Source organism: Oryzias melastigma, linkage group LG19 (assembly GCF_002922805.2).
Source record: "Oryzias melastigma strain HK-1 linkage group LG19, ASM292280v2, whole genome shotgun sequence".
Classification (NCBI taxonomy): domain Eukaryota; kingdom Metazoa; phylum Chordata; class Actinopteri; order Beloniformes; family Adrianichthyidae; genus Oryzias; species Oryzias melastigma.
In genome coordinates this window covers 12,964,906-12,976,940 of record NC_050530.1, presented here as the reverse complement: position 1 = coordinate 12,976,940, position 12,035 = coordinate 12,964,906, and the positions used below count along the sequence as shown (strand labels likewise).

Sequence of the window (12,035 nt, the reverse complement as noted above, 5' to 3'; positions counted from 1 at the left end):
ACAAGCGATGAGGCTTAAAACTTGACGTAGCCCCTTCCACGTGTAACATTTTGGGGCAAGCATTTGAGCCAGCAGAAACAAATTTAACACATGAATCGTGTTCGGCAGGACTTGAAGTGTTGAACTTTTCTTTCAAGAGTGTGACTTAAACTGCGGGGCAACTATGATTATTTTCTTATTTATCAAGCATTTTTTGGCTCCTATACTTATACCCCAATACAACTTATACTCCTGGAAAATACGGTATTTAAAAAACATTTCCAGTGGCCTTTATAGTTAAAAAAAACTGTCGTTCTCTAGAACATAGTTTATGCAAAGCAGCAGTAGTTCATTAGAAATGTTGTGGGCGGGACCTTTGATGCAGAGAAACCCCACCCCCTAGCCACACCCCATTGGAGCAGCAAACACCATGTCATTTTAAGCTTAATTTATGTCCTCCATCGTCACAAGAACATGTTGAAAAACATCATTTTCATCAGAGTGGGTCTTTAATGCACCACATGAATCAGGAACCAGAACACAAAGGGCAACTGCCATAATGAAACCGAGGCTGTAAATATTTTGCATCAGCTGCTCTATATGTTGCAAAGCTGCAAACTCATCTCCCACTGACATGTGATTAATAAGCTGCCACATCTTTGGCATTCTAGTGTTAATGACTAGCTGAGACGGTGATAGTGGTGTGGTTTTCCCCTTGTGCATGTGTGTGTCATTGCGACCAAATGACAATTCATGACAACTAAGATGATTTCTGAAAGTTTTATTATTTTTTCCCCATGCAAAATGTCTTTGTCATAGCAGATTATACAACTTGTACTCCAAAAAGTACAGTTATATAACACACTGCAGCTGGTGTAACATCACCATATAATGTCGGAAATTCTGGTTTTGTCTTCATATGTTTTCTTTTAGCAGTAAAAGAAATCTAAGTAATTATTATGATATTTTTTTCTATTATCATATTCATTTATAACAGGGATATTTAATTAAATGGTTAGGTTAAGTCACTCAAGGACAAAATAAAGACTGCATTTAGCTGATCCATGAAGTTTTTCTTTGTCTCTGTGACATATTTTTATGTAGCTTTGCAGATCCATGCCAGAGGACATGTACATCAACGGTTTAAACAAATCAGTTTGGGGTTGACTTCTAACTATCTTAAGTAAACCTCAGAATTTACAAATCATTTCAATAATTTCGAGAGGCACTTGAAAAAGTGCTGGAAGCCTTGTGATAAAAAAACCCTGTAAATATTAATATATCTGAGATCTAAAACTCAAACATCTGCCAATGGGAGGTTCTGACGGGCTAACTGTTTTGTGTACCTGAGACCGACATTAAAGGCTGATAGAAGTATTTTATAACTGTAAAATGAACCAAAAACAAATAGGAAAAGCATCACAAGTAAATGAAGGGTGTGCACCTTCAACATGAGTTACAGAAAAATATATGCAAAAAGTGTCATTGTGTGAATCCTTAAAAGGATGTTGAAATACGTGCTTTTCCAGCAGGCTATAAGTTAGCTTTGCACCAATTTTTCCATCTTGTAACAAATTAGGAGAGTTCAAGATCATTACTAATGTTAGCTGAGCAGTCAGTCCTATAGTTGTCTCATATTTAATATCTTTTTTCTGGACAATATGTAGAAGTAAATGTAGAGAAAATGGTTCACAGTAGGACTGAGCGACATGATATTTTTTATATCACGATATAGTTTTTTCTAAATTATTGCGATAACGACATATATCATGATATGAATGAAATGACTATATTTGTCAAATTTGAACAGTCTGTAGCTCAAAAGAAAGATACTATTAAATGAACTCATTTTGACAGCTATAGAAGACATTTGGGACTTTTTAATGATACCAAATGTGAAGAGCTGGGTCTCTGGGAATTGTAGTTTTTGGTGAATTTAAAACATTTTGACAGGATTTCTTTCCTCTGGTCGTCCGATAAGGAGAAAAACAGACTAACTCTTTGGGTTATCCTATTAACATTTCAGTAGTTTCTGTCTCATTTAGAGCACTTTACCCGTCTGTCTGCTGCTTTGAGTGAGAAGTTTTGCTCTCATGGAGTCAAAAAAAAGGAAAACACAAGACTGACGGGCCAGTTCAGTTTAAAGGCCATCGCCTCTGAAGGGTGAAAACAGCCATAAATAATGTGTTTTGTACTTTTTACACATCATCTAAAGTCACACTAAAGAGTTATTTGATATGTATCCACATTTTTGTACTGCATTTTTCTTCTTTTGAATGAAACTAAAAGTGTTTTTTGTATCGTCAAGACTATTTAAGTTATTTTAGTTTCTATTTTTGATTGTGAGTGGAAGAGAGAACTGAGATGTAGCCGTTCTATCTTCCTTTAAACGACTTTTTAGTTATTTTTAGGTCCTTAACCAGTTTATAGTGCTGTAAAAGACAGGAAAAATATGTTATATGGCAACAAAAATGTTTCATGAAAGTAAAAAAAGAAAGGGAGAGAGAGAAAAAAATTCAAAAACAATCTAAAACCATATTCAAATTCAAATTCAAATTAATTTTATTTATATAGCACCTTTCCAGTTAAAAAACAGCTAAAAGTGCTGTACATAAAACAAATAAAAATACAAGAAAAACTATACCCCACACATGCAATAATATAATAAGATAAGCCCCTCATAATTATAAAAACAGAAACAAACATAAAATAGAAAAGCAAGCAGATCACAAAGGAATAACCTGAAGGCGCTGCCACCCTGTCCTCCTATTGGCTGGAGTGTCAGCATCTAGGCAACATGAGGACGTCCCGCTCATCCCCCGCACCCTCCAGCCATTCAGTCTCCTTGTAAACCCACAATTAGAAGTCTCAGAAATTATAAGAATTTTAGTATCATAGAAAAAAAATGCAAATTGAGCAATAAACTTTGAGGGGGATGAAATATCTAAATTCCATATTGTTTCTATTTTAAATGACCCAGATTTTTTCAAGTTTTAGAAACTACAGCTTCGTTTTAGGCATAAACTAATTTTATTTTTTATTTTTATACTAAGTGCATGTTTAGAGAAGTTACTGTACATGGTACACATTTTCTACAAATACTTTAAATATCACAGTGTTAGAGGTCAATGGGGTATTTTTTTTTCTTCTAAAAGGTTGCTTTAAAAGTTTAAATGAATATGAAGTGAAATACCAAGCAGGTTTTCTACAGCTTAAGATGTGTCTAAAGATAATTTACAAATTATTTTCGTGACGAGTATTACACCTCAATTTTGTTTTGAAACCGTATGGAACAAAGAGAAAAACTATAAAGGGGAAGATGAAGCACTAATGGCCATTATTCCCATGTTAGTTTCCACATCTATGCACCAAAGAGGTCAAAGCTCCAGTCGCTGGGGTCCACATTCCACATTACGCTGAAAGGAAAATGGAAAGCATTGTAAATGAGCAAAACATAAATGAAATACGGTTCGTCTAAAATATGATGATACTTAGGATTAATACATAATTCATGTGACCTTTTCGGTCTTTTAAAGCATTTCCCTTTTTAAGCATTTCCCTTTTTAAGCCACTCTTTCGGGTGAGGTGGGAGGGTTTCATAGCAACTGGTCACTGGGGAACTGTAATATATATATATATATATATATATATATATATATATATATATATATATATATATATATATATATTTGTGAGATATGTTGTGTAATAAAAAATATTTACACCAAACCTAGTCACATTTTAAGAAAGTTGTTTTGTGTAAACATGCACAGTGGAATTTTAGAAATATGTATTTTGTGTAAAAAAAACACATGTGAACACGACCCGACCAAAGAAGAACGTCTGTTTCTGTTCATTTGCATTTTTCTATCATTTTGCCATAAAGGCTTCATTCAGCCAGAGCTACTGCTCACATAGAAAGGATTCAGATTTAACTTTTAAGGAAAAAATCTAATTTCATTCATGCTCTTCTACAAATATTTAAGGCTAAAGCTCACTGAACGTCTGCTGGACATTAACCCTCGGTAATCAGTTTGCCAACCACATCAGCTGTTTACAATCACATAGAAAATACACCAACTTTCTCCATTGTTAACATTTTAAAATAGTTAACATCTAAAATTTTGTGATTTTTGCAGTAATAAAATAACATTTACTACTCACATTTGACTACTCACGGTAGTTGTGGAATAGCTGATAGAAAGATGGATGTCAAGTGTTTCCATAAAAACTGTTTTTAATAGAATTTATCAGAAAACATTTTAAAGAAGTAAAAAAAAGAAGAAAAAAACCCTCAATAGCTTTTTCTCACACAACTATTACTAGAAACTTTAAACCAGCTGACATCTCCACATTTAAATACCATTAAGAGAAAATTCAGGTCTTCTGAAACATGTGCAAGCAGACATGTTTTTGGTTAATTTTAAGATACTTTTGGGGATCCTCTGACAAAATACACATCTCAATCACTTAACTTGAAATTCTTACTGACTCATTGCTTTTTTCCTTTTGTTGCCTTTCAAATAAAAACAGTGTAAAATTTGCTCATGAAAAAAGGAAATTGTGAGGGTTCAAACAATTTCAATCAAGTGGTTTAATTTTGGGGAATTTTTTCCCTTTTTTGTCTCCTTTTGAGCAAATTTGTAGACCTGAAGTTTTCCAGAAAACAGAACATTTAATTTAAAACTGCACATGATTTGGCTTAAATGAACATTTTTCTTTTTCAAACTAATAACCTGTGACCTTAAAGGGTTTTTTTTTTTAGAATAAACTTTAGAAAGTTGGGGACTTGCCCTGTCTTTCCTTCCACAGCAGGTGCAGGAAGTTGGTAGGATCATTTCTTTGTGAGGCCATCAGTCAAACCTTTTCTGTCATGCAAACCAAACACAGCGACATTCTACAACCTCTCACGGGGCCCCTGTCAGCGGCTGCACAGTTTTGGAAGACCCCCCTCCTGCACACTGGTTAGAATATCTTCACCTTGTACTCTCACTCCTACATCTGCTTCAGCTGAGTGATAGTTTTTTATTCGTTGGCCCAATTAATTTATGACTTATCTCTACCTTTTTCTTTGAAGCTCAGTGAGGGTTCATCTCTGGACCAACAGTGATCCTTTTTTTTTGCACTCATTCAAAGGTCAGGTCCTCTGGAATGCGGATCTCATGGCAGAATTCCTGCACATATGTATGGTGCTGGTGTGAGTTCTGAGCTGTAATTGTGCATAACAACAGATGAAGGAAAGGTGGTGGTTTTTCATTATAGGTGCTTCACCTTCCTACCAGCAGCTAGAAAATTTGAAGGAATATTTACTCCTGACCTGAAGCTGTGATTGTTCATCCTCCTCAGCTGTACTTCAGGAAATGAAGAGCATTCACCAAGCTACTGACCTTACTGCAAACTTTTAACCAAAACTATTGCAGGATCAGCCATGTCATGTCAACCTGTAACATCTGCTTTTTGACTCTTCTGCTGTGCTGGTTAGAGTGTATCAGGCTGAGGTCGTGACCTGTCGGTTCCTGGTCTGACAACTGCTAGTCGACAGCTGCACCCTGTTTGTTTGACAAATTCTTGAAAAAAACAATAATATATTAATCCTGAAAAAATAAAATTTACAATGTGGTATGAATTAAAAAAAATGCTCTAATGTTTTTTTTTTTTTTGTGGATGATTTTGGAGTTATAATCCCACTAACTCTCCTCATGTTTCTGCAAAGTTTGTCTACACGAGTGACAATTATTTTATTTTATGTTTGGACTAATTTAGCCCATTTAATACATAAAATTTCTAAATAGGAACTTTTCTTAAAGTGGGATTGGATGTAAAGATGATCTAACATTTGACATGTATGAAATGTCGCCCCCTGCTGGCTGATTCAGTTGTGTTGAGCTACAGAAAAGTTTTGCCTTGAATGTTTTCTCTCCTATTTATATTATTTCACACATTTATCACTGATATAAAAACGTAAGAATAAAAAGCCATATTTAAAAAAAATATTAATAATAAAGATTTCACAGACAACCACAGCATTTTTAGGTCAATTTAATATTGCAACTCGCATTTTAAAGACAGCGTCTAAAAATGGATAGACCACCAACAGAGAAAGCAAAGGCAATGAGCTGCAGTTCGAACAGACCTTCATCACGATGCAGAGGTTTACCACACGGACAGAAAATAAGTCCAGTGAAAAAGTCTCATGTTGCTCTGCTTAATGCACATCACATCTCTCACAAATACTTTATGTACACACAAAGAAAGACCAGAAATGATCATTTCAGCTCCCTGCTGAATAGCACGTTAGCACTTTGTCATAGCATTTACATACAGCCAAAAATAATTTAATATCTGAGTACCAGATGGAGTCACTAACTTTAAGGAAATACACAAAAAAATTGTTAAACATTCAAATACTTTCCAAAGTATTTTCTTAATTTCTTATCAACAAAATGGCAAAAAAAAAACATCAGGAATAAAAGACTATTTGTTCTATTGTTGTTGTTGGCTCAAAGCAGGCACTAAGGCATCATGTTTGTGTGGTGTAGCTTTCGAAATCATTTTTCTAGGCCTTTCTCTGCTTCAATCTGTGATTTAATACTAATTTGTGAAAAATCTCTTTTATGACTAAAGCAGTAAAAACGTTTTTCTCTTTAACAGGTTTTTTAGCAAAAGGTCTCTGTGATGATGTGCTTTAGGGTGTACAGTCATTTTTAGCAAAAATACATCCTGCTGTCTCACAGAAAAAAGGCAGATTTAAGCAATATTGTGTCAATGTTGAATGTTTTTCTTATAAATTGATGTTACAAAGTTTGTTTCATGGGCTTTCATGACTCTGAACAGACATCTGCCTGAATCCCTCATCTTCAATGTGAAATTTATTAACACATTACGGTTGAAATGATTCAATTATTATTCAATTACATTCATGTTGGGCTTGAATCTTGTTAAAAGTGAAAAAAATGTAAGCCTCAATATCTCCTTTAATGTCAAAAGCAATCCAAAGAGCGAGAGGTTGTTCAGATATTTCTTTACAAATAAGATTAGAAAAAAAACATTAATATCATATTTTAGCAAGCAAGAGAGGAATGTCACTGTCAATACATAAATACATTTACAATACCTACAACTTTTAAAAATATCTTGTCACTCCAAAATAACACTTAGATAAACATTTAAGGTACAACATGTACAATAAAAGTAAAATTAGAGACAAACTGTAACACGTTGTGATGAGGGAATTTAATATACATGGGGTAACATATACATTATTATTTTAGCTTTTTTTTTCTTCATCCTCTTTCATACTGTAGCTGGAGTTGGACAAGTGCATAGCAAAATAGAAGATCATTTGGCCACAAAAAAGAAAATAGCTTTAGAAAAGAACATTAAAAAACAGGTTTTAAGGCAAATCTCATCATTTAAAATTGGCATAGTCTGAAAAAATGTCAACAAAGTCTTGTACCACCCTGTAGCAGAAGTCATATTGCTCCTGCAGGGAGAAAAAACGAGTCAGATAAGATAATAGGCTATGAAATGAAAAATAATGAATCTTCTGGTTTAGATGCTTACCACAGTTTGGACCATATGAGGCCTCTGCATGCGTAAACTCTTCACAGTCTGAAAGACGTCCATCAGGCCTTCCGCTTTGACTCGTTCCAAGATGTTACTCAGTGCAATGAACGTACCTGTTCGCCCTGCACCCGCACTGCATCGCAGGAGAGGAAACTTTCAGAAACTAAAGGTACTCAAGTCTCATGCATTTGCTGTTCGATGTGTGGTGCCGCTACCTGCAGTGTACGACAATGGGATGGTTCCCAGACTGCTGCTGCTGCCTCTGCACGGAGGCGATGATGTCGATCATGCCTTTCCCCTCGGCGGGGATGCCGATCTCCGGCCACCCGTGGAAATGAAAGTGCCTGATCGTCCTCGTCTGCTTCTCCTGCCAGGAGAAATGTCCCGATGAGTGAAATTATGACACTTGTGGAGGATAATTTATCAGCAGTCTGAGGCAGGGATGGTCCCTAAAAAATGATGTGGATCAAAAGTAATAAAATACACGAGATGGGAGTCTCATATTTTGAACACTTGATTTTAAAAATATATTTGTATGTATACATTCATATAAAAAGACAAATAACAGAAAAAAATCCACAAATTAATGTAGCAAATGCATGAATTTCTTGAACTTGTATTGGGGTTTGAGGCTTCACTGCACCCTCACAGTTGGGAGAGACACTAACAAGGCTACTTTACCCTAAAAGGTCATAATGAGGCGTGAAAGCCTCATTATATTTGCCCGGCAGATAATGCGAGGATTTGCTTACCGGAACAAAGGTTAGTACCAGATCTCGTAGACTGAAAGTTTCACACAGAGTGTCTCCTTTCAACTCCACAATGTAATCTCCATAGGTGACCGAGTCTTCTGTGGGCCAATACTGGAAACATTTGTCCTGCAAAAGACAAAAAGATCATTTATTTTTTAAGATATTTTTGTTGTCAGAAATATATTTAAAAAAAAGAAGGTAATGGAGGTTTTGGCAAAAACAGCTCACCTGCTCCCTCTCCTGGAGCTCAGTGAGCATGACAATGGAGTGACATTTCCACTCCCACACCATCCTCCAAAAGTCCTCCACAGTGTGAGACAGAGGGCCTTGTGTGGCAATGAAGTAGTCCTTCTGTCTGTATCCCTAATTCACCACAAAAAAATATTTTATTCATCATAATAAATCATCATTAATCATCAAGTAAAGAAACGTGTGCTTACGTCTATAAATGATGCATTGATATAATCCGTGAACTCTTGGCCTCGTCTCATTGAGAGAATAACTCTATTAAAGTCATCTAAAGGGGGACATAAAAATGCACATGAGGAACATTTTTAACAGAAACTGTAACAAAACGCCTCTTCCTCAAACTCTTACATGGAATTATTTGAAGAACTCGGTTCTTCTTCATGTTGGCAGGTAGGTTCCCCGTTCTCATGTTCTCCTTCATTATTCGCATGTTGGTCAGTTTCTGAGTAGAGATCAAACAAACAAATGTTCAGGCGTTACATAAACTGACCTTTGTTCTAATAAATCGTATAATTAACTCGTATGAATGTAACAAATCTGATATTCATCTCTGCTCTGTAAAAACTAAATGGTTATTAGTGTTCAATTTCTTGCTTCAATTGATGAATTTTGCTTCGTTTTGAGTAAAAAAAATATCAAAATCTTTCCGGAGAATCAGCAGGCATACACATAACTGTGGGAGTTCCAAGAAACTACAGTATTTCCTCAAATGCAAAGCACATTTTAGCCAGAAATGTCATTAATTTAGGAAAAGAAGAACTATGAAACTAAAGCCTCGTTTTCAGTGAGCGGTCTGGACCGTACCATTCCGCTAAGTGGAAACAAGGTTTTATCAGCATCTCTTTTGCTTGCAAATCACTTCAACTAATCACAATGTGGACTCCAAATTCCTACTTTAAACTCCTCCTCCAGGCCGACCCGGTCACCGTCTGCAAAGGTGTTGTGCAGCTTGTGCAGGTGTCCTTCTAGAGTGGACACGTCCAACTCTGTGTCTCCGTAGAGGTAGTATTCGAGCAGGGCCTGGTAGACGAATGAGTACTGCATCTGCAGAGATGATTTGTTGGGCACAATGAATGAGATTATTTGTGCTTCCAAAAGAAAACAGTCAAAACCCTGACTCACATCTGTCTGGATGAGCTGCGACCGCTGCTCTCGTATCCTAGAAACGAAGCCAAACACGTCGATTTTCTGCTCGGCGTGCATCATGTCGATCATGGCGTCTATGACAATAAAGGTTCCTGTTCTCCCAACACCGGCGCTGGAGACACACAAACAAAGAGCGCACAGAGTAAACACATTGCTCAGCTGATGCCTAAAAAATATCGAATGACAAGAGACAAAGAAAGGAACTTCTGTGCTTGAAAACATATCAGTGTCAATCACAATATTTTTCTCTGGAACGCTCCAGAAATGTCACTTATTTGTTTCCATCCAAACTGGATGAAATTTTTTTTTGTACCTGCAATGGACCACAATAGGCCCAGAAAAGGGCGGATTCACTGCCTTGACCTTTTTGAGGAACTTAAGCATTCCGATGGGGGAGAACGGAACACCGAAGTCAGGCCAGCTGGTAAAGTGAAGCTGAGTGACCAGACGCGACGTCTTGGCGGCCTCGCTGGTTTGCTGCACAGTAAGCAGAGTTTTACCTCATTTATGAACGACATCATTTCAGCTATAAATATAAAGCTTATAGGGAGCTTTAACATACATATTGTACACAGAACTTTCGAATAGTGTAGTCCACCAGGACGGTGAAGTCTTCAACGGCCACCCTCACATTCCCATACGTCCAACAGCCCTGATCTGGCCAGTATTGGTGACACTTGTCCTGCAAAAAAATGACATCCAGAATTTATGCATTTAAAAAAAAGGTCACATTTAAAGTCCCAATTTGATGAAAATCATGTTTTTTTGATTTGCATTTTTCTTATGAAAGAGAACTGCTCAGCTCCAAAAGCCACGCCCCCTCAGAGGAGATTTTGGATTTTCACATCAACATGAAAAATGGCTTTTTAAGACATTTAGGTTGTGGGATTTTGGTTAAAACCTTAATAATCAAAGTTAAAACACAACTGTAAAAAAATTCTAAATAAAAATTGTCATGGGGGACTTTAAACCACATATTCACCCACTTTTAATGGAAAAATAAAACTGCAACCATGCACAAGCTGACATTTACTAACATGCCTGTGCTTATGCTTGAATTTCACAGCCAATCAATCTCCTTTAGGAGCGAGAGAGTGCTGAAAACAGTCACTAAGAAGCTCTGCTGGGTGATTATCACACTGCTTTTGAGGACTTAATTACACATTACACAGCCATTGATTTCAGCCCATTCACACGCTGATTTTAAATGGCTGCCAGTCCTCCTCTTATTGATCCTTTTCCGCTTTTTCTCATTCTCTCCTTGTTCAGAGTTCTGATTCACAACAGAGACGGCTGTAATTACAGCAAAGCAGCAGGTGTTGGCAGAGATTAGAGGTGTAAGGATGAGGAGTTTCAATGATACCATGACTAGACACCTGGTATCAAAGTCGAATTTGAGAAGCTGCATTGTGTGTACAAAAAAGAATAATAATTTTTTAAAAAAAAATACCTCTTTTCTTTCTTTTAAATTCGTCAGCATGACGACAGTTGCAACCTTCTGCTCCCAAACCATCCTCCAGAAATCTGCAACGGTGTCTTCCTTTGGACCTAAATTAATAACATAAACCAACAAAAATAGTATTTTTTTTAATCAAACATACATAAAAAGTAACTTTTACATCAAAAATATTAATTTTATTTACCTTGTGCAGCTATGAATTTGTGTTTTTCAGTGTAACCCTTGGAGAAATAAAAAATAAAAGTCAATAAAGGGTAGTTTCACTAAGTATTTAGGACAAAATATAACTTTTAACTTTCTTTTCTCCTTCACAATCTACTAGAATGACGTTGATTGGAAAGATTTAAAAGTTAAAGTACGTTAAAGATTTTGTATTTAAGTGTCGACGCCTCATGGGTTAAAGGTTTAAGTGTGAACTCACATCAACAAAAGACGCATTCACATAGTCTGAAGAGGGGTTTCCATCCAGCTGAGTCAGCACCACTCTGGAGTTATCATCTATTATTAAACAGAAAATGCACACAAGTCAATCTAAAGTATGACAAACTTTGAAGAAACAGAGAAAATTGTGAAATTCTTTATCCTCTTTTCTAAGTGATAGATAAGAGGATGTTTTCTAACACGTACTGTATCCTATACACAACACAGGAAGCTGCATACGGCACTACAGTAGACGGGCGTACAGCAAAGACAACACAAGTTCAGCCTCCCCAGAAGGTTTATCTCGACCCTAAATGTTTGTTCAGTCTTTCACTCTATCATGTTTCTTTTCAGTTTCAAGGTTAAAAACAAATCCTGATTACAAAAACCCGTAAAAAAAATAATTACATCTTTAAATCCAAATTATTTGGTCTTATTTTACACTTTAAAACATAAAAATGTAT

At 36.1% G+C, this 12,035-nt stretch overlaps 1 protein-coding gene across 6 annotated transcripts in view; it reads right to left on the bottom strand.

Moving 5' to 3' along the window:
• Positions 1-5,625: 5,625 nt before the first annotated feature.
• Positions 5,626-12,035, bottom strand: part of ptprea (protein tyrosine phosphatase receptor type Ea) — a 51,304-nt gene continuing 44,894 nt past the window's right edge. For all 6 annotated transcript variants that reach the window (XM_024285406.2, XM_024285405.2, XM_024285407.2 and 3 more), the window contains 14 exons: positions 11,573-11,649; positions 11,336-11,372; positions 11,143-11,240; positions 10,255-10,374; positions 10,006-10,169; positions 9,669-9,804; positions 9,441-9,590; positions 8,895-8,988; positions 8,738-8,814; positions 8,526-8,660; positions 8,298-8,423; positions 7,761-7,912; positions 7,543-7,678; positions 5,626-7,462 (listed from right to left, as the gene is read on the bottom strand). In XM_024285406.2, coding sequence (XP_024141174.1) covers positions 7,388-7,462; positions 7,543-7,678; positions 7,761-7,912; positions 8,298-8,423; positions 8,526-8,660; positions 8,738-8,814; positions 8,895-8,988; positions 9,441-9,590; positions 9,669-9,804; positions 10,006-10,169; positions 10,255-10,374; positions 11,143-11,240; positions 11,336-11,372; positions 11,573-11,649 — 1,577 coding nt within the window. In that variant the 3' untranslated portion in view covers positions 5,626-7,387. The remainder of the gene's footprint in view (positions 7,463-7,542; positions 7,679-7,760; positions 7,913-8,297; positions 8,424-8,525; positions 8,661-8,737; positions 8,815-8,894; positions 8,989-9,440; positions 9,591-9,668; positions 9,805-10,005; positions 10,170-10,254; positions 10,375-11,142; positions 11,241-11,335; positions 11,373-11,572; positions 11,650-12,035) is intronic.